At 41.8% G+C, this 23,346-nt stretch overlaps 1 protein-coding gene across 1 annotated transcript in view; it reads right to left on the bottom strand.

Moving 5' to 3' along the window:
• Nucleotides 1–5,116: 5,116 nt before the first annotated feature.
• Nucleotides 5,117–23,346, bottom strand: part of MAST2 (microtubule associated serine/threonine kinase 2) — a 231,077-nt gene continuing 212,847 nt past the window's right edge. The window contains exons 20-30 of the mRNA XM_075616224.1: nucleotides 20,682–20,783; nucleotides 20,480–20,602; nucleotides 19,930–20,036; nucleotides 19,312–19,463; nucleotides 18,507–18,829; nucleotides 17,896–18,111; nucleotides 16,831–17,057; nucleotides 15,392–15,514; nucleotides 14,418–14,554; nucleotides 13,359–13,546; nucleotides 5,117–11,112 (exon numbers count right to left, since the gene is read on the bottom strand). Of these exons, the coding sequence (XP_075472339.1) occupies nucleotides 9,068–11,112; nucleotides 13,359–13,546; nucleotides 14,418–14,554; nucleotides 15,392–15,514; nucleotides 16,831–17,057; nucleotides 17,896–18,111; nucleotides 18,507–18,829; nucleotides 19,312–19,463; nucleotides 19,930–20,036; nucleotides 20,480–20,602; nucleotides 20,682–20,783 (3,743 nt within the window). The 3' untranslated portion in view covers nucleotides 5,117–9,067. The remainder of the gene's footprint in view (nucleotides 11,113–13,358; nucleotides 13,547–14,417; nucleotides 14,555–15,391; nucleotides 15,515–16,830; nucleotides 17,058–17,895; nucleotides 18,112–18,506; nucleotides 18,830–19,311; nucleotides 19,464–19,929; nucleotides 20,037–20,479; nucleotides 20,603–20,681; nucleotides 20,784–23,346) is intronic.

Here is a 23,346-nt window from a genome sequence, read left to right as displayed (position 1 = left end):
AGACATTTAATTATTATAATTTTTTTGGGGAAAAGGTTTTGAGTCAAGAAAAATAATTAAAAGCCGCTCTAGTTTAGGGTGTAATTAGTGAGAATTCTGCCTAAGGGGACAGAAAGATGACAAAAGCAGATTCAGCACTAATGAAAAAAGAGTTAAGAAGCCACAGAGCGCCCCAAGGCATTTTACTTTGATAAATAAGATTAACTGCCAAGCCCAGGGTACAGAGTAAGGCTGCGGTCCCAGTGTTGGCTGCTGCACGCGCGCCCGGCAGCACGTGCACAGCTTACAGGCACAATCTGCGGTCTGTAGGGTGCAATGGGAGGCTTGCCCAAAACAGGGGTCAAGGGGCGGCCGTGAACGAATGATGCCGTCTCAGTTGCTGCGGCACCGTAGGCATCGAGTACAGTATTTCTGCCATCTGTCTTGTACCAACACAGAGCATTCTTGCGTCACCGATTTCCCTTGGTTTTCAGAGCTTCGGCTTGGAGCTCCCCCTCCCCCCCCCCCTTCGCTGCCATTGGTCGCCGTCACCACCGGGGACTAAGCCTAAGGCCCCAGACCTCCCCGGCGGCGCATGCAGAGACTACAGCCATGATCGGCGGTCTGTAGGGGAGCTCGGGGGGGGGGGGGGGGGCCATGACAGGGCATAACTGCCCTGTCATTGGCTGCGTACCGACCTCGTGACTGCATCGCGGCAAGACAAAGTTCTTGTCTTTCCAGCTAGCGTACGCGTCACAGCGCTTTGCGCGCCCACACACGCAGCCACTGGGGCCTGCCCCATAGAGGGCTGTGCTGTGGTGCGCGCCGCCGTGACCACCAGGGACTCTGTCTAAGCATGCAGGGCAAGCTCACGTGTGCAGAGAAATGGATGTTATTATTTTTTCAGCCAAAATAAAAAGCACTCGGGCCACCTCATACAATGATAGCTTTGCATACTAAAGCCTGAGCTTGGCTGGCTTTTTATTCTCCTTCAGTTAACGGCCCTAGCATCTAAATCTTGACATTTAATTTTCTACAGTAGCACAATCTGCCCTTTCAAAAGTTATTATGCACGCCCTTAGTTTGTCCAGTCTCCACTAGTGTAACCCAGTTTACTGCCCCCCATCCTGCCCATTAACACTCTTCCCTAAAATTAAAAAGGCTGCAGAATAATCTCTTTTACAGATTAATTGGATGGATTTCTGTTACCTTATGTACAGTATTAACTACTCGTGCCTTATGTATTCTCACTCTATCCATCTGAGGCCATTTCCTATGTGCACCTCGTCTCGATTACCATCATGCTTTACATTCGGTTTCTGTGCCCACCAGGGGAATTCAAGTCTCGCTTACACCTTATGGGGTTTTCCAATAAACACTGAAGTGGCCGATCAGCCAAAACCTCCCATTTACGCGAGTGGGGTCGGCTGCCTCCAGTTCATAGAATCAGCCCCTTAAGCACTTGCAATTGCTGCAAACTCCACCAAGTCCAATGTATAAAAGCACCCCACACTGTGGAATTAATCCAATGTAATCTAAGGGGCAGTACAATTCAAATAGTTGTAGACAATGCGCAATGGTGAGAAAGCAGGATCAAGTACTCATTTAATTTTGTTTATTGCAAAAGCTTTTTTCTGGAATCGTAAATCAACATCATCTCATGAGAAGTCTGAAATACTGAATTCTGCCATCTCTAATTCTTAGGCTGCGTTTATATTGCCGGCGACGTCAGGCTACGGCCGCCGGAAAAATGAAATTGAGATGACATCCAGCGATCCCGACCAAGTCGTTTCTCCGCAATTACTATAAGCGCATGCGATGGCGGCAATGTATTTGTTTTGACGCAACGTCGCTGTCACTATAAGCGCAGCCCAAGTCTGCGTTCCCTCAATCTCAATGACCACAGATTGGGAGGTGTTCAGCGCTCGGATGTCCCGTCCTCCCACCGATTACATTGCAGGTCTCATATGCTTATTTTTAATATAATTTAACGTGAATATGTGTTACTTATTCGTAGTGTACATGATCTGTAAAAGAATACCTACTGTACACATTTAATCAAAGACAGCAACTTAATTTCAATTGCAAAATACGACAGCGAAAATATACATAATAACCATTGTGTGCTACAAAGTAAATAAAAAATCATTGCTGTATAACAAAATGTGTTTTATTTTTTTATTATTTAATAGGGGATGCTTAGTTAGCACCATAAATATGGTTTTGTACACAGAATTGGCCTTTCTGGTTTATAGAACAGTATTATTAACTGTGGTTTCATTTGCATCTCTAAAATTCAAATACCAAATAAAAAACAAGCTACAATACAGTATTTATGTGCCTAGTAAATGTGAGATGCAAGGGCTGACTGGCTGGCAATATTAGTTTTAATATTGCATGTATTCTGTATGCCTCTGGGGTATTATCCCGTGCTCGTCATGCATGTGACAAACGCTGTCAGTGAGATAAATAGATGGTGTCAGAGCTGTCTGCAGAATATGACGCTGAGCTTCTGCAACAAATGTACTCATTTTGTTCCGGCTCCCATATCCACACACCCAACAAATGCAATGCCCCCTTATAGTGAAGACTAAATTAAGCCCTTCGGAATATTTTACCTTCAGAACATACCAAAGAATACAGCTGGTAATGTAGATGTTGCCATGTCACTCATTGTTTGGGTTGATTCCTGTGTAAATGGGATGTAGCAGAAAACTTTTCCCATATGTCTAGTAATTTTATTAGACCCTAAAGTATTTTACTCAGAGGCTGCATCAAAAAAAATGGCAGCACGATCAGTTATACTCATGACGTCACCGTGGCATGTTCACTGCCAGCTTTTGTTGAGGAGCCTTTAGAACGAGGGTAGCAGGCAGTCTGAGGAAAGCATAATGCAGAGGCACCAAACTGATTATGTAGAGATACAGAGTGTTATACTGAGCCCGATACTCCTGCTCCCATTTGGACTTTTTAGATAATAAAATGATTTAAAATATACTTGCCTTATTTTCCTGCAGCATCAACCTTTTGCACAAAATATATATCCGCATGCCCACTGATTGTCAGTTTCATGTTCTCCTGAATTCAAGCACCATACTCTTTGTTTTACTTAACTTTGACTAATGCACAAAATAACTTTTCTTTGATTCAAGTATGTTTTACAATGTAATTTTTTTTAGAAGCACGCCTGAGGCCTCACTGCAGAATAGCAGAAATCTGCCAATATGCTTACAGCATAATAATGTACACATGAAAGAGGAAAGAAGGTAGCCATTTTTCTTACCTCTTGTACTTATTATCGACTCTATTTTGCAGGCACAGTTGTGAGCCTTGAATACATTCCCTGAAGAAGTAACCTAGTGTTACGAAACGCGTTGGATAAGAGGTGTCTATGCTCTTCTCCCCCCATCCTTTGTGATTCTGGACACTGTTTGGACACTGTTTATTAGTCATTTGCCTGGCGAAATATCTCTCCCCGCTGCCTTACAACTCTGGATTGACACGCACGCTGTGCGTTCCATGAGAAGCATTGCGGAAGCGGAGGTGCGACTAGTGACGTCATCGCTGAGCGCCCAACGAGGAGTGGCGGCAAATGCTGCAGTGTTCCATGGATGCTGAATCCTACGGCGTCTTTACTTACCTGTGAGCTGTATGCTGTGGGGCTCTCTCTACAAGGGACTCATCCACCTACCATCCCCTAACAGAGGACGCTGGAAGAGACTGATGAGACGACTGCTGACCCAGTGTATGCTGAGATCCATTTGAGGGTGTCGCACAGTGTCATCTCCTGGTGTGGTAAACCTATATACCAACTGCTTGTTTATTCCCTACTTGATGTACGCAGAACTATTTATTTTTAACCATAAAGTCACATTTTATACTTTAATACACTATGTGCGTTGTGCGCCTTGTTCTTTTGTTTTTTGTCTAGTGTCTAGTGCCACCCCCAAGAAAGGCTGCAGACCCACGATTAGTGCAAGACCCACATCTAAGGTCCACAATATTGTTTGTTTAATCACGGTGCACTGTTCACTTGATATTTGTTGTTCACTAGTTATTAGCTGCGCACTATCACCTTTTTTTCCACAGTTGTGAGCAGTGTTTTTTTTTTTTTAAACAGCTGTAGCCGTAAAAAAAAAAAAAGAGTCAGTAATCAAGCTATTTCCTCCCTTTGACATGTATATGATAAACATAGTCACATAGATTTTATTGCAGGGGCCCTGAAATGTAGCGTCATTATGCAATTTTGTACCCAACCTTTTTTTACAATGCATTTTTCATTTGTTAAACTCTAGCAACATTTGAATTAAAAAGTATTTTTTTTTGCCATAGACTGAAGGATTCAGTAATTTTTTTTAATTGTTTTTTTTTTACACAATTTCTTTAATGTCTGCGTGTTTGTCTATCCACAGACTAGTTGCTTGGTGTGATGCCAGGCATGGAACTAGCTAGAGAGATGTTCTAAACCAGGAGTGGCCAACTCCAGTACAGGACTGCTACATTTTTTTTTGTTATCCATTTTTTGTTTTACGACATGGGTGGCCAACTCCAGTCCTCAAGGGCCACCAACAGGTCAGGTTTTCAGGATATCCCTGCTTCAGCACAGATGGCTCAATCTTCAACTGCACCCCCTGTGCTGAAGCAGGGATATCCGAAAAATCTGACCTGTTGGTGGCCCTTCAGGACTGGAGTTGGCCACCCATGTCCTAAAACAAAAAATGGATAACAAAAAAAAATGTAGCAGTCCTGTACTTTACTGCAACTACTATTGTTTAAAGATTGGTAAAGCTGTGACTTTATTCCTATAAACCCAGATTGAAACACCTTTAAAAAAAATATTTAGTGGCAAAACTAGTCGTTTGGGTTTGCGCACGAGCATGTTTAGGCCGTTAACTCTACCTGAGTGTATCTGAAAGTCACTGAAAACCTATTAGTACCATTAGATTAGGCACAAGTGTTTACTTTCAAGTGTTTACCACTGCTAAACATGAGCTCTTATAAGCATGCAGGTATCAAAGCCTTTAATACAGTATGTGGATTAAACCAGAGGAGCGCCACAGAAACAGCCCTTGGTATTCCATGCCAAGTTTGACTGGAAGAAGGTCCTCTTGCACCCAGCAATAAAAATAAACAGAGGTTACAGAAGCAAAATGTGTTTATTGGATGCTGTGGGTAAGAATTGGTACCTCAACAAACCATTTTGCAGTCGTACAATGGCAGTATTTCCCATCAACACCTTCTCACAGGAGCAGGAGACCTGCTGCCCGCATCCCACCGCTAGCTTGTTCTGTTTTTATTTACATTGAAACAATAGACGTGTTTCTCTTTTTTTTTTGTTACTGTTGATCATGTAAAAGGAAAAAAAAAAAAAAATGGAGAAATCCACACATGGCTACCATTCAAGTCCACAAGTTATCACAGCACTTGCAAGTGCTTTACCTAACTAATGCATTTCAAAACATAAAAAAAACAAGTACAGTACCTTTACAACAGACACCACGGAAACTCCAGGCACACAGGAGTGAGGTCGCAGGGGGTGTTTCTGCTGCTACCTTTTCAGAACATAGTGCACACAACAGATTCGCAGTAAACATACACACTATTGCAGTAAACATTACGTTTTTGTTGCCTTTACAGAGAAACCAAAAAAAATGTCAGAGGTTGGTCCAGAAATTGATTTCAAGCCTTCCAATACCCAATGCAGAACTATGGGCAGTTACATGAAAGTCCAACAGGGCGAGACGTCAATCGGGAAAGGCAGGGGAAACACGGAGAAAGACTAGATGGGGAGTGCTGCATCACATACATTATTCACACGTTAACTAGGATAGGACGGTTATTCATATACCGCTAGCCAGGATAGGTTAACTAACCCCCCCTCCACCCTCCTTCCGGGAGCCTATAAAGCAATGTTCTCCTCTAAAAACTCACTCCACCAGCTAAGGGGTTGAAAACGACATTAAAAATACAAAGTGCTGTAAAAGTGAAGTAGTTCCAAGTTTTGTATTATTGTGCCTTTTGTTAAGGCTGCTGACAATCAAAGCAGTGGTTACTTGTAGATGCCCATACTAAATATGTCTGCCTCCTGTTGTGAGGTCATCACGTGGTAGGCACTTATTCATCAAACTGTGATAATGCCCTGATCAGCATTATCGCAGTTTTAATGAATAACTGTGCCGTGGGCTGTCGGCACATCTTGCGCAGAGCTGTAAGTCAATAGAGTTTTCTATTATACCAAGAAACATTTCCAATAGCAGCATCTGTATTCATTGACAAGGCGCAGATACAAATCGTAGGATACAATGTTCAAAGTGTACACAACATCATGTGTCAAAGCATTGTACTTATAATCTGAGCCACTGGACAACATGCAGATCAGGATGAAAAAAATGTATCCGAGACAGCACTATATGCTATGGCTGAGACATTGTTGGGATCTTTAATACTTAATGCAGCTTCAATCTCATGATGCAGTAAAACCAAGAATTGCATTAGAAAAAAAACCTTCAATTGCACAACTTTAACTGCCACGTCTATGCTTCAAACATACATCACATGCAGAAATGTTTGAATGTTTAAGGTTTGTTGTAAGGTATTAGAGATCGGTTTATTAATGAAAGTATTAAGCTGGAAATGAAGTAACTGCAGCCATTTCATCGCCTCCTTTTTGGTATCCATCCCTTGGGTGCAAATCCTCTATTTTGCACTGAAGAGGGTCTAATCTATGCACAAAGCAGACTTTCTTTATTGCGAATTACAATTATTCTATAGATCCAGTGGCAAACCAACTTGTTATCCAGATTTCGTACAGTTGGCAAATGCCAAATTACTTCAATGTTCATTTAATACTGAAGCTGCCATTTCTATAGCTTAATACAGAATAGTCTTGGTAGTAATTTTTACTTAACATTTAGCTATTGTACTGGTTTAAAAGTAACCTAATTATTCTGTCCTTTGTGTCTTATTTTGTTTAAAGAAACAGCTACCATTAGTAAAACTTTCTTCACCGTTTCACCTTAAAGTTGAGGTTTTTTTTGCTGTTTTTTTCTCTCAATTAGCTTAATTATCACTTCTTGATATTTATTACTGCACTGTTCATATCTGAAAAAACTGTAAACATGTTAGACCAGGGGTGGCCCACTCCAGTCCTCAAAAGCTACAAACAGGTCAGGTTTTTAGGATATCATGGCTTCAGTCTTTGACTGAGCCACTGATTGAGCCACCTGTGCTAAAGCAGGCTCCTCGAACGAGCCACAGATTGATCCACCTCTGCTGAAGCAGGGATATCCTGAAAACCTGACCTGCTGGTAGCTTTTGAGGACTGGAGTCGACCAGCCGTGTTAGACGTACCCTAAATTATAAACGGTTACCCAATGGCAGAGAATGTGTAACATGACAGAGGGCTTTCACTTTATTACAGCCCCAACCCAATGCGATGAGGCAAGTTGCCTCTTGCATTCTAATAGCTAGTAATCTGATTGTGCATGTCCAATTAAGCACAGGCACAGCCTGAAGGTCTTCATACACACGCTCTCTGGGGAACTGTAAAATGCCAATTTCTTCCATCTACTAACTTTATAGGGACTGTACAAGAATTGAGCGTCTCAGATAATCGCAACACTGTATCCACTTCATTATTTACAGCTCGACTTACGTCACTATTTTTCCATACGATTCATTGTTCCCGTTCGCCCATACCTTCAGTCTACACCTCCGAAAGTCTTCTATCATTTGGGAAATTTTCGTTATCAGCTCAATTGTGGTCAGATTCAAAAGAGGTCTATTAATCTGCATTCCTGCATAAATGTACAGATATTCCATCTTTATTCATTCTCCGGCATGCTTGTGATACGGTTCTTAGCAAAACTTCAAGGTGCCAACAGGCTAGGCCATATTTTAATTAAGTCTATTTCCAATTTTTAATTAATCTTTGTTTTTTTCCTCACTAGGACAAGTGATGGAACATGTTATGTGATGGTTAGGCAATGCAAGTAATCCATTTGAGAGACAAAGGGGGATTTTATTCAATAAATGGTGATGGTGCCAATCGAGACACTAACACACGGAAGTGTCTACTGAAGTTTCCATGCGACAATGCTCAGATCTGCACTATCGCAGTTTAATGAATAAGCTCTAAAGCCTTGTATCTTTACCAAAAAAGCTCTGTGTATATTTGTTTCAAAAACAGATCTATACAGGAGGTAACAGATATAAATCTTAGACAAAAGAAAATAACTGCTAAAAACAAAATAGACTACAGTGGAGTTATAATCTCGGGAAAATATGTAAAAAAAAAAATATGATTAATGTTGAAATATACCACAAATGTATAAAAAAATATTCTTTTAAGTTTTACCATGGAAAGTCAATGAAATGATAACATACATGGCGAGTACCAGAGTGTTGTTTTTGCTCTATCCATTTGTGTCTGCATATTGCACATCAGTCTCAGTGGAACACTGCACATACTAATGAAACACACAGCAAGCCTGCATTTAAGATACCCTGTTTCAATTATACACTGTGTACATTAAAGCAGCAGTCTGCACTGCTTGTTTGTTTTGCCGGGGTAAACGGGGGGGTTCCCCGGAGATGATCCCTGGGTCACGCGACTTCTGGGCCTCCCCAGTTCCTGAGATATAATAGTGGTTTTATCCACCAGGCAACAATACACACCCGGGAGACACAATATGGTTCCCAAGGTCAGCCTAGCTCCTGCAGCCAATAGACAGCTACATAGTCATCGGTAGATAACCTTGCAACTTTCTATTGGCGACGCAGAAGCCATATTTGTAGTTTTTGGATGTCCCACACCAACACAAAATAACCCACAAATGTAGGAAATTTGGGGGATCCTGGAGCTTGGGGGACTACAGAACAGCCGGGTTCAGGTACATTAAATAAAAAAATACCAAAAAGTGGAGACTGCTGCTTTAAGATTAGCTCAGGGATGGAGAAGCAACAGGAAAACAAACCAAAAATGTAACAAAAACATGAAAATGATATACAAAGATACACAGTTTTTATATTAGTGTGTAACATGCAGTTTGAGGTCAAACAGCTCAGTCCATTCAGAACAAGGATACTGCTATGTTTTTCGCAGTATATCTACATGTGATGACAGACAGTCCTGTGATTTTGTGTGTTTGCCAAACTCTTGGCTTTTCCCCTGTGCCACAGTTTCCTCTTTTCGCAGTTTCTGGCTGACCTCTGGAAGTGAAGGTGACCTCACTGCCTGTCCCTCTGCGGCGTGTGTAGGATCCTTTGATGGAGGAACCTTTCTAGGATCCAACACATCGAAAACCCTCGAGAGTTCGGAGTTCTTAGGAACAGATGGACAGTCTTGCTGTTGGAAAATTGCGGACACAGAGCACTCACTGAGAGACGCACATGTCCTGAAAACACGGTCTACAGGCATTGCACTCATACTTTCTTGCACAGATTCAGACCTTGAAATCTCTGGCCTCTTTTGCTTTGAATCGCTTTCTTTTTTAGTTGACTGCTCATCTAAATCTTTTGATCCCGGCATGATGAGCTTCACTGGTCCCAAGACACTTTTGGCCACAGTTGCTAGGTGAGATACCAATGGAGCTTTGTCGCTGGACGCAGCACTAGCAGAGGTTACAGCATTAACAGAGGTTGCAGTCCCTGCTGGACTATACAAAGCTGCTTCTTTACAGTCCGAATGACCCTTGCTCTTTAAAGTGCATTGTTTTTCGGGAGGTCTCCGTTGCCCATGCTCACTTATGATGGACATATATTGCACATCAGCATCTAACACAGAAGTGGCAGTTGAACAGGTATCTGCAGCCAGGCAGTGCACTGCTTCAGTTTTTGGAGTAGCATTTATAACACCAGACACGCAAGTCGAGGCAACAGAAAAAAGTGCTGATTGCTTAGAGTCACTTTCAGGGACAATAGTCTCATAATTAGACATCTCTATATTACTTGGTTGAATAGCATCGTTAACTTTGCTTGGCTGGCACAGATCGTATACCAGGGGGAGGCCAACTCCTTTTTGCACCCCTAAGCTTTTTTGAGTGTACTTTCTATCCGTACACCTGCATTCCTGAATCGATGCCTGGAGTGGTTTACTTTCTAGTGAAAGCGAATCCTTGTCTTCCCCCATCAAACTTTGTGCTTTGTGCTTTAGAGTTTTAACTTGAGAAGCTGATTCCAGGTAGGTCTCTGGGAGAGACTTGGCTTTACAAGCCAATAAAGTCTCAGATTTAGTTAGGAACCTTTCTGATGTGGTGCCAGGAGGTTGGACAACAGATGTTTTCAATTCAGCTGTGCATCTGGTATCATGGGGCAGAAAAGTTTCATCCTCAATACTACCCTTGCTCTGCATTTGGGATGAAACTTTGTCATCGTTGAAGCCAGAACCTAAACACTGACCTTTACTAAATGATGCCCTTTCCAACCTCCTCCCATCCTGGCTATCCTCAGAGCCTTCATCTGTTTCATCCTCAGAGGAATCAACTTCTCGAATTGCCTCCTGTTTTTGCAAAGATTCCCTTCTCTCCACCCGGTCTTGACGAATAGCACCAAGCTTTCTCGAAGATGGCTTCTGCAGTGTCCCCTTTTCTGCAAGCCCCACCTTTCCTCCCGTGATCTCGCTAATGGACTCTTGCAGGCACTGCAAGCTCAGGTCCCGCTGCAGCATCTCCTTCTTGAACTCCGAGTGGGAGATGTCCAGGCTGTGTTTGCGAGAGGAAGACAGTTTCTTCTCAGAAGACAGTGAGCCGGATAATTTCTCAGCTGACTGGACTCTTTTCAGCAGTGGAGACCTTGGAGGCTCTGCACTCTTTGGCCGTGAAATCTGCCTAGCCAGAGGTGGAGAAGAGTGCAACTTCACCGGGAAGGATTGAAGAATGCTGCAGCTACCAACAGTGTGCCCTGGTAAAGGTGAAGGAGAGCGTTGGGGAGAGGTCGACTGAGATGTAGGTGACGGCGTATGCGCCAATGGGGACAGTGGAATATTTCCTGCCGACTTTCTTCGAGGGGATCTGTACTGTCTTTGAAGCTTCGGTGCTAGCCCATGTAGGGAACTGGGACGGATATGTCCAGAACTGGCTGGGGAGTTGGGGACGCTGGAGCTAGGGGAGCTGCTTTGAGAAGAATTCCCACCAACTAAAATAAAAACCCACAATATCATTAGTTACATTTCAAAGATCTGCTCCAGACATTTACCTATATCTTGGCGTTTCACAATTTGTTTAATTGAACAAGTTTCATAGACAGAAGCAAGGATATTTTAAAGTATTTAAACCCTTCAATGCTGAGGGGGTGCGGGGTAGGGGGTAGGGAGGGAGGGGACGGGGGGGGAGTCGGCAACACATTGTCACATCCCCGACAAAGGGATTAAGCAATAAAGGTCAAATCACTTCAGTACTTCAAGAAAGTCTGGAAGAGCTATCCATAGGATTATAAATAACAAAAGGGAGACACAAAATAAAAAAGGGTAGTATGTTTTCAAATATATATTGTATTGAAAGAGTTATAGGTATTTTAATCGCAACACAAAGAAGAAGTAACAGCTCAGACTACGGAGCCTGTCATCGAGGTAAGAACCATCCGCAGTCTTTAGTCTTTCCACCCTGGGAGCAGCAGGACGACAACTCGTCAGCGCATTTCCATCAGTACACACGTGGTTTGCAGCAGCTACCGGCTGTGGTCTGTACAGCTCTGCTAATCTTCTTACCTTGAATTGCATTTCTATACTGTTGCGCCCCCAAAACAGCGCGTCAGCGTGCCGCTCCTACTCGGCATCTACTCAGACCCCTTCTGGTGACACACTTCCGCTTGTGTCTCAAACCGGCTTATGCGTGTCAAGACCTCTGTTCCATCCTGCTGGTTGTGCCCTCTGTTGGCTCATTCTTTCCTGCCTTCCAACACATTTCGCCAATAATGCTGGCTTTTTCATGGAATATCAATCAGCACATGAACATGTTATTTATAGTCCTCAGTGTTATGAGCCCCTCCTCCCAATTGAAAGCTTTGTCCTATATACATAATTATAAAATGTTATCACTAAAGTTGAATAAACCAATAGATGTATATAGTGCAAAACAGTAGAAATACTATATTAGATACCCAATATATTTATATACTTTTATTAAAATATTATAGATTATTACAATATTGCATAATATATGGGAAGAATGAGCTAGCAGGCATTAGTACTGTGTAGCCCACAGAGCGCACAGCCGACATAACGGAACAGAGGTCTTGACACGCATAAGCCGTTTTGAGACACAAGCGGAAGTGCATCACCGGAAGGGGTCTGAGTAGATGCCGCTTAGGAGCGGCACGCGGACGCGCTGATGCACCTATACTGGTAAAGAAACAAGAACTCTAAATGCTGCGGATGATCTTTACCTCGATGACAGGCTCAGTATTCTGAGCTGTTACTTCTTATTTGTATTGTGAGTGAGATACCTATAACTCTTTCAATACAATATATGTCTTTTTTTTAAACATACTGCACTATACTTTTTTCTCTCCTATCTCCCTTTTGTTATTTTGCATCCTATGGATAGCGCTTCCCGTTTTTTGTTGTTTTTTTTTTACATACATTGGACTCATTAACCCATATTGGGGGGGTTGTATAGCGGCCAGCAGCACCAGAGGATGGGCAAATGCCTGTATTTGTTGCAGATTTCCTCACCACTGATGCTTTTTTCAAACGTATTTTTAGCCTTTTGGGATTAACATGGTTCATTTCTATTTGATACATTTTCAAACTATCCCATTTATATCTCCTCACAATTTTAGTATATACAGATGCAGCCATCAGTATCCGATCTCTTGCCTTGGAAAATCTGGGGCAATCTCCCAATAAACTGCAACATTTCTGTGAGATTTCTGCAGCCAGACTAATGGCCCATCGAATTAACACAGCGAGGAGTCCTTGCAGTCCCATTCAAACTGAAGGACCCCTGCTGTGTTAATCCGATGGGCCATTAGTCTGGCAGCCGAATCTCACAGAAATGTTGAGGCATTTACTGTGAGATGCCTTGGTTTTTACCCAGGCAAGTGATCGGATACTGGTGGCTGCATCGCATCTGCATTATGCATATTCGACTTTGTGGTGGTAGTTTAGCAGATAAGCGCTTTTTTTCTTTCATCGTATATTTAACCACTTCAGGGCCAGATGAGGCATCAAAAATAGTGCCGACCACCTCATCTCTGAAGAGTAATATGACAGGAATCTAATCTATAGTAATCAAAACAAATAGAATATAAAATAAGATAGTACTGTATAAGTAAAAAGTTACAGGATAATTCTGCTTATCGTTACTGTCCCAAGGGACCGCCAGCAGTTTCTGCTCTGTCTTATCACTAGGCCTCAGTGTCCTCCGAGCAGACATTCCTACCTGAGTGGGCAGAGTCTGGAGTATTTCGGTAGCCCTGTGTGGGCGAGCGAGGGGACAGGTTGTGAGTTGGGGATCCAGGCACACTCTCTCCGGAGGAAAGTGAGCGGTTGAGAGAAGACAGGCTGCGGCTGGTGTGTAGTAGCGATGCTTGCTTTGTGATCTTCCGGAATAAAGAACACTTCTTCTTACTGCAAAATACCCAACAAAAAGGAGAAATGTGGAAATAGTTACTTTAATCAATCATTCAGAAAAAAGGTGTGTGTGTGCGTGTGTGTGGTACAATCTAAGTGATGCAACTTTTAATGAAATTACTTCTATAACTAGTGTTTTTAAGCTCTCTATCACCTTCCAACACCCCATATGTTTGTATTGAGAAATATACGATCATAGACAAAGTGAACATTACATAATACACATTTGCCCATATTTACCAAGCAGTCTTCAGCCATATCACCTCCAGCACTGGAAGATGACTAAAATGGGCCAAAGGTGTCTTCCAGTGATGGAAAGTGCCTTATGGCACAAGACAGTAAATATACCCACTAAGTCTGTAATTGCACTTGAGCAGTGATTCTCCAACAGGAGGTTCGTGTTGTCTCCCAGGAGATCGGCAAAAAAAAGAAAGAATGAAATGACGGCTCCCAGGCAGTATAGCGGGTTTCTGAGTCCGTGTGGCGAATGTGCACTTAGTAAGGCCCCAAACTACATTTACTAGCAGGGGGGGGTGCACAATGTTAAAAAGATCGGGAAATAGTGCACTAGAAACACAAATCATTACGGTATATCCATTTAGGTTATATAATCTAATGGTAGGAAAAGACACAATTCTTTATTTTGTCTTAAGTTTACAAATGAATAAGGCTAAGAGCAATTGACAGAGTGTATTTTGTTGATGATGAATGTAGCCGGAAACCGATAATCTAAATACGAGAGGCTGGTGTACTGCTAATGGAGGTCCTTTTCCATTCAGGGTCATCTTCTGTAAGCGAATGATTTGTTGATCTAGTGCCCCTGGACACTGGTAAACCAGACTGTTTTAATTGTAGAAATGTAACTTGCCTTTCCTGTCCCTCCTTCGTCTTGACTTTCTTGTTCCTTCGCGCCATTTTGGATTTGTAGCTGGGTTTCCGTGCTGGCCCAACCTTGATTGTTGTGTTCTCAAAAGGAGTGGTGGAAATGGACACTTTGTTCCCGCTCTGTCATATAAAAAAAAAGCATAGTTTATTCTACGGCATCAGAACGCACATAACCCTTTCCCATTTCAACATTTTACCTATGAGATAAGTAATTTAAAAGTCCCCTCTATTTTTAATAGATTTTGTAGAGATTGCTCTTTCAATAAACAAAATAAATAGTAAATTAAAATGTTGTAGCTGTACACCCACGGAAATTCAGCAAGAAACCATAAACAGGCATAAAATACAATAAAGGGTTACAATATTTACAAATGTGAAGAAAAAAAAAAACCATCCGCCCACAATATACAATAACTATATGGAACGACAAAAAACAAGCTTAAGACGCTTTGGACAAAGGGTTGAACTAAATGACCCTTTTTCAAGAGAAGATATAGGTATTGCACTGTGTATTTTTGTCACATTGGAAGTAGCTTTGGGCATCTTTGTTTGTTTTTTGTTGTATACATTTAGCCACGCCCACTAGCACTCCATTTGACACTTATATACATATATATAGTATGTGGTAATGTTTGATGTTTCTCAGAGCTTGTTGGGTATCTGTGTTTTTATTCAAAATATGGAACGCTCAGAAGTGCATCCAAACGTCTCAATGGATCTCCAATTATACTACAGTCACTATAAATTAACGCAGTGATTAAACTGCACGTATTCAGATTCAACGTGAGGACATGCAAATAAAACCACATTTCTCCTAACTTTTTGGAAATTGCCGCTTTGAAATCATTTGGATTCCCCGAAGTGACAAACATTGTGATGACAGAGACAGGAAATGGCTTGGGGAACATATGTGAGACAGGAGGCGGCTCTGCTGCATGCTTGGTTTCTCATAAATACCTTCAGGATAATTTCCACCACTTCCGTATGCACCAACCCATGGACAGGCTCCCCATTGACATGTGTAATCAGGTCACCTTCCTGCAGGCCAGCTTCATGAGCCGGCCCGTCCTCTTCTACGTGCTGTGAAAGGAACACAATGCTGTGTGTGAATAACTGGTCTAGTGGTGGTCTAGAATGGTCATTGGTTTAGGTTTGCAGACATGGACAATACTTTGAAACAAATAGTGACCTCCTTGTTGCTCACTGGAAGTTACAGACCAATCTAGTAGGGAGTTGATTAATCCCTTTATCGTCATAGTAATACAATATGCTGCAGAACCAAATAGCTGTAGAGGAGTTCATTCGCAGGAGCAGTTCTGCCTGCCCATTATTTACATATACAGGAAGCAGGTTGACTCCGGGGAGCTGAACTGTGTTATTTCAGCTACGAGGACACCTGTATATATGTATACACATACATACATACATACATGCGCAGAGGGTGTCCCCGGAGCTGAAATAACACAATACACCCACACACAAAAGGGTGGCCAGGAGGAACTGCTGCTTTAAATCCATCTCGAGATGGGACAGATCATATTTTGTTCTCAGGAGACCACTTCCACTTTAACTCTAAGAGTTATCGGACGTTCATTTTCTTTCGTTTTCTTTCACCCCTGAAATGATCCCCCATGGTACTTTAAAGTCCCCAATAACCTCGAAAACCTTATTGTACTCCGCACACACATGTAATTGTTGATTCTGCCCTTCTAGATCCCAGGATACATACATACATACATACATATACTAACTGACAGGACCGATCTTGCTAGGGAGGAGAGGAAAGCTAGAGAACAGCATACACTTTGTGATCTAAACTAGCTATACCAATCTACAGGTAAGTAATTCCATTTTTTTAATACAAATCCCTCTATTGGAAGAAACACCACAGCAGATAAGCAGGATTGTCTTAATAAAAAAACCAAATATACCTGTAAGTATAGTGCCATGCATTTCATGATTACCACCCAGGCAAGTATAAGGCCTCTAAATATTGTTACAGTTAATAAAAATGGCTAAACCGCAGCAGAGCTCCAAGCTCCACAGTGCAACTAAAAATGCAGTCATTTAAAAACTAAATATATGGCTGTTCATATATTTGACATGCAAGATGATTTAAGGCTAAGGGAGTGAATAGCCATTTCTGCATTGCATGCTTATAAGCATTAAAAAGCATAAATGCTCTATAGATTATATATATTTCTAATGTCCACTGCAATAGCTCTACAAAGATTATTGTAAAGTACTGATAAATAGGCCATTGTAGTCTACGAAGGGAACCTAAACATTCATTAATATCAAAAATATCTGAACACACTGGGAATAATAATCCCTGGACAGTACTATTTCCTGAACATAAATCAGGCTATAGTATTGGTTCTGTGATCTATACGCACCCACACCATGTGATGGACAGTGTAGACGTCGCTCTCCCCCATGTAGACACGGATGGCCCGGAGTGTGAAGCCGTACTTTTTTCCTACGCGGTGTATGATGATGGCTGGCTTGAGATGGGAAACCGCGGGTGAGAAATCCCTGCTTGGGGACGAGTCCCTTGAGGATGGGTTTGAAGACAGTGAGTGTGGAGACATGGGGCTGGCCAAAGGCGAACAAGTGTGGTGATCTGTAGTTGGGAACCAATGTTAGTCAGTCATCTGTGTTCAAATAATTGCCCCTATTTACTGCACTCAAGCATGGTGCGTTAAGAAATGTTACAAGGGAGAGTGCTGGCATAAAAATCAGCAGGGTTAAACTTTGAGAGGTAATTTCATTGGTAGGATTTGATAACACATTGGTGTGGTTGTGGCATTCCCTTGCTTCACAAGCCTCTTAACAGTTACCCCTCGTGCACTTCCTCTGACAACCCCAGAATTCACACCCAAGATCCAGAATGTAAATACTTGATATACAATGTAAAAAAAAAAAAAAAGGAACTGCGACCCCTATGTAACAGCTTGTGGCTTAAGATTTATTCACATTGAGGCGCAGCCCCATCTTCAGCAATAATGCTCAACAATGCCCCAAAACGTTCTGTTCCCAATGTGAATGAATCTTCAACAAGCTGTTGCACTCATCATAGTACCTCAATGACCAGCAGGATTTGAATAAAGGGAATTAAAATTGATAATACAAATTACTGCTGAAACTCTAGGAGATCCTTTTAATACGTTCTTCAATCTGCATTTTTAGGGCACAACTTTTTCAAACCACCACCAATGGTTGTTATTTACAATATGGCAGCACAAACATGGAGGGTTGTAATATTTGAGGCTACTACTTGACCTCCTCAGTTGTACCAAAGGGTCAAGTACTTCACAATTAGTCAGATTTTGCCACCAGGAACGGATTGGGTAAAGAAATCTCTTATAGTAATATGTGCTTTATTGTCAGACTACAAGTCCAACACCACCTCATCAGATAGGAATCCCCACATCCCAGTGTGCTGCTGCTATGCTGCTTACCAGAGGGAATCATCAGTGAGAGTGCAGTAGCGGAGGCCGACTTGATCACTTTGTTGACGGGTCTGGAGGTGCGTTTCTCCCCAGAGTCCCCAGAAAGAAGTCTGTGACGGGCTCGCCTCACAGCCAAGTCACTAGTGGCTTTGGGTGAGGTGAAATCAGACCCATCTGAGCTGATGCTGTGTGCACGGTGATCAGAGAAGTCAGCTTTGCTGCCAGCTAGAGATCACAATGGGAAGGATTAGAGCCACAGGGAATAGGAAATTTGAAGTGGCCTATATATCCGCAGGCAAAAAAAGACGCAGGATAAAAGCCAAGCAGCATGTTGTCATGCAGTGATCTGTGCTCTCCAGGCTTATATTGAGAGGCAGTTGCTAAAAGAATTCCTATTTAGCATGCCTCAGGAGAGCTTTGGTTGGGCATTACAAAAAAAAAAAAAAAAAAATTTAATAAATAATTTCTGGCCAAATATCCTCTCCCCTCCCCCCCATCTCCCAATGTAAACTCAGATCTGCAATATAACACAACCCCACAATTATTTTAAATATTCAAATTGCCTTCTTGCCAGAGCATTCAAGCCCAGCAGATGCCCATACGTGCCTGCCAGGTATTACCTGTCAGTGTAGTTGAGCTACTGGAGTTGCTAATGGCTGAGCATAGTGTGGATGGCACGATCTCTTCATCGAGCTTCAGCTCCCGCTCCACGGGCTGCTCTAGGATGGCAAGGGTGACCCCTTCTCGGGGGAGCAGCGTTGGCGTTGAAACAGCTTCCTTTTGCAACTGGTGTTGCTTCTTCAGCGAGCGTAATTCTTCTTCCGTGGAGATGGCAAAACGCGGCATGTCTACAAGAGCTGAGCAACGCCTCCGGACTGTCAGAGGTGGGCTGGAATCACTCTCGGTGTGTGAGGACTCAGAGGCAGACAGACGTTTACGGAGGCTAAAAGGAACACAGTAACAAATGGACAGAATTAGGATACTTTGCACCCCTGAATCAAAATAAAGGGTGCTGCATTAATGTGTAACAATTACAGTAAAGAAAACACAGGATAGTACAGAAGTGGCAAACTCCAGTCCTCAAAGGCCACCTACAGGTCAGGTTTTAAGGATATCCCTGCATCAGCACAGGTAGCTCCATAAGTGGCCCAGTCGTTGACTGAACCCCTAATTGAGCCACCTGTGCTGAAGCAGGGATATCCTTAAAACCTGACCTGTTGGTGGCCATTAAGGACTGGATTTGGTCACCCCTGGGATAGTACATCTGCTATTTCTGTTATTTAACGTTATTAAAATAATGCAGGAGTGCAAATGTTTTTGTACAAACCGCCTTTACTCTCCATACTTCTGCTTAATTACATGCATTACTGTAAAACCCTGCGTTTTCTATGATGGAAATATTTTTAGACTTCTAAAAACCCATACATTTCTGGGGATCCTATCACCCAGCTTCGGTCTCTAGTCTTCAGCCCCCCTAGACTGTCCAATCTGTCGTCCTTCTCCTCACTCAGACTGCGCTTTGTGGGCGGTGGGGTTTTCTCTTCGTGAATGGAAAGACGCTCCATGCTGCTATAAACCTGTATGTACAGAGGCAGTCTAGATTAGTCAAGCAGAGAGTGATGTTGCAGGTTTCATTGTAAAACAGATGTGTCTACAGATTATGGAAACCAAATAATTGTATGATTGAAATTTCTGTCACACAGCAAGCTAGAACTGTAGCAGTCCTTGGGGAAGTTAAAGTGACCAATGGTATAACTGATGAATTAAAGGAAGAGAGAGGTCTGATTTTTTTTTTTTAGCTTGCCCACATACAAACCAGCAGCAACACTAGTGTGACTGCTGGAAAAGATTTTGGGAAGACTGTTTAATAAATATGGGCCTTTGCCAAGAAAGAGTGAGCACGCTGTAGCAAGCAACATGTACTTCTTTGGGATCGCTAATATTACGGACCTCTTCAAGACCTTTCCAACACTTGATTAATCATAAATATGTTCAGCATATATATATATTTTTTAATAACATTAATTTCGGCCCTTACAGTACCTTGCTAAAGCGCGGTGAACATGATGAAAACTGTCTGATCTCTACTCGATCCTCATCATTTGTGTCATCTTCTTCTGAATCCATGTGCTGGTACTTTTCAGAGCGGGCTGTGTAATCAACGACATGTCAGCATGCCGACTCACTAGATGTGTATATAAAAACTACCAACAATAGCTTGTTTAACATTTTTGTTTCATGACTCGATGTATGCAACAGCTTCTCAAACTTAAGACTGAAAGTCCAGAACAGGAAACGACCGGGGAAGTTTACAACGATGTAATATGATCAAGATGCAAACGAAATAAGTAAAAAATAAATAAAAAATGGTTCAAATAGTGGCTGTACAATAAATATGCTTCATTTTCATTGTTGTTTAATAATACAGCAATGGCCAGAACAAAAAAGGATATGTTTGGATGAGGCATTCATACAACACAGCATAGTTCGATAAGACTACTAGTTAAAAGAAAGTTAGAAGTTATGCACACAATCATACGGTTTACTAATTAAGCAAACCAACTAATCAAAACAGTCACAATGATTTTCTTACTGTCAAAATAGCTCGTGTCATCCTCGGATTCCAGCTGGGGAATAAACTCTGCTTTCTGACGGAGCAAGCCGTTCCAATCCAAGTCCTTAAAGAACCGATGCTGTTTGACCTCAAATGTGCCACCTTGAAAAGGAGACAGAATTCCATGATGCACAAATGAAACAGTACATGAAAGACTGAGGCCATATAAAACCACTCGTACCTGTTCCTAATCGCTCCAAGGGGTTTTGACGGAGAAGTCTATATATCAGATCCTGCGCATCAAGGGGTAAAGCCTCGTCACCATCCGGCCAGGAAATTTCATCTGTTACACAACGGAAAAATTATATGATGAAATCCCATACCACACTTATTGAAAACACTGGGTTAATCGTTTTTCAAAAACATTTTTGAAGTGTAAAGTTTTTATTTTCTGGTATTTGTTTTATTCGTGTTAAATCCCACAGTCCAAAATAGTCTGCATTTTATTACTGAAATATTTATTAACCAGGTTAGAGCACATGGAGAAGAAAATGGAAATGTTACTTTAAATTATCAATAACTTTTGCTGGTCCCTCCATGACAGTGCATTACCATAGGGATTACGTGCACCTTGAGCTGGAGGTAGGACATAGATCATCTGATCTATGGAGACCATATAAACTGTGCCCCTCCCGGTCTTCGTTCAGTTGCACGTCTAGTCAAGCCCAACATATATCCTTACATACTCAAGATAAAGAGAGCTAGATTAAAGCGACATAAAAAAAGACAAAAGCAATGTACTGTAAAATCCTTCCAATTTTTTATGGAAAAAAAATAAAGGTATGGGAACCAGGCAAGTGCTGTCATGGAGGGACCAGGAGAAATTAACATTTCCATTTTCTCTACCGTCCCTCCATGATGCATTACCATAAGGAAAGTCCCAAAGCAGTTCCCTCAAATCATGGTGGGTCAAATTATCATAAAACGGCCAAGTGTAGGACCTTTCTACCAAAGGCAGCATCTGATATACTGTATGTAGTTTGTAATGTTTGGAGAAATTATGCAATGATACCCATGTGGTAGCTTTGCAGATCTGCTCTGCGGAGGCATCCTGTGTTATAGCCCATGATGTGGCTATTACTCGAGTGAATGAGCCTTAAGCGAATCAGGTGCTGTTAGTCCTGATAGGTAAGATTCTTCAATGGTTGCTTTGATCCATGTAGATATTTGGCTCTTGTGATATAGGTCTTCAAGGCCCTGACAACATCCAGCTTATGCAGATCTTTCTCCTTTTGATTTCTGGGATTTGGACAAAATGAAGGGACTATAATTTCATAGTTAATATGAAAAGGAGATATTACTTTAGATTGGAAATGAGGCATTGTTTGCGACACAACTTTATCCTGATGGAACACGCAGTATGGGGGTCACAAGATAAGGCTCCCAAAGTCACTGACTTCTTGCCAATGTAATTAGTCAGAAAAATCCTCTTCATTCATAAGTATCACATGGATATTGAGTCAAAGGGTTAAAAGGGAGGTTTCTTCAATGCGTCTAGAACCACATTTAAATCCATGGTGGTATAGGATAACTAAATCTTGAATATATTTCTCATTTGCAATTGACTTTTAGACTAAAATACTCAATGTCGTTACTTGGACCTTGAGGAAGACCTTTGTTAAAACCTTCTTGAAGGAAATTCAAAATCTTAGGAATAGAAACAGAGGAAAAAGGTAATTGTTATGGCACCAAATTTGAAAATCAACCATACTCCATCATATTTTGGAGGTAACTGGTTTTCTGTTTCTAATCAGTGTCTGAAACTGAATCTGAAAGATTCAAAATCTCAGTCTCCAAGCCGTCAATCATATAATTCTCAAATTGGGATGAGAAATTGAGCAGTGTTAGCAGGTCTGGAACTAGAGGAAGAGTCAAGTGAGGACTCATCGACATTTCGATCAGGTCACTGTACCATGTTCTCCTTTGCCAATCTGGGGCTACTGCTATGGTATCTATACCCTGTATTTGACCATTTCCAGGGTCACCTGAATTCGAGGGAACAAAGGGAACATGCTTATGAGATATCATTGGATGATAAGTCAATGGGGCTTTCTTGTTTGCCTTCCTCTGGATCAATAAGTATAGATACAGGATAAAGTATCTGTTGTCTAAATTAAGCATAGGTTGAACTTGGATGCATGTCTTTTTTCAACCTCATCTACTATGTAACTACGAAAGGTCAGTCCTGAGGAAAGGCGTCTACTCCGATGGCATTTGGTATTGTATGTGTGTGTGGTAGCCATTAGATCAATTGCTGGCACCCCCCATCTTTTGGAAAATATTTTAGTTTAGGGACCATTCCCCTGGATCTATCTGTATTCTGCTTAGAAAGTCAGTTTGGGTATTGTCCCTTCCTGCAATGTGTATAGGCATGATGGCTGGGATGTGGGCTTCTGCCCATCTGAACATTTTTGCCACAACCCCCATTTGATTTTTATAGGATACTGCCTTCATATTACTCTGAATTACTTTTGATTGGATGGCCCATCAACAGACGTGAAAAGATTATGAGTGCCTTGAAAATAGCTCATCTCCAGAACATTGATTGTTCATTTGGATTCTGCTGTCGAACATGATCCTTGAGCGGATCGATTTTAAAGATTAGCTCCCCATTTTGTGCAACTTGCCTCTGTTGTTACTAGAATCCAATTGTTTTGACCCTGAAACCTGCCCATTGGTCAAATTCCTGTCTCCCATTCCCGGGAAAAGCGATTGTTAGAGAGCAATTTTATCTTCTGAGACAGGTCTTGAAAATGTTTGTTGTAATAGGAGAGTAGATTGTATTGCAGTTTTCTTAAGTGAAAGAGCCCAGGGTACAACTTTTATTGGTGCCACCATTTCCCCTA

The sequence above is a fragment of the Ascaphus truei genome, chromosome 10 (assembly GCF_040206685.1).
Source record: "Ascaphus truei isolate aAscTru1 chromosome 10, aAscTru1.hap1, whole genome shotgun sequence".
Classification (NCBI taxonomy): domain Eukaryota; kingdom Metazoa; phylum Chordata; class Amphibia; order Anura; family Ascaphidae; genus Ascaphus; species Ascaphus truei.
The sequence above is the reverse complement of the archived record's forward strand: the minus strand, read 5'-3'. Positions and strand labels throughout refer to the sequence as shown.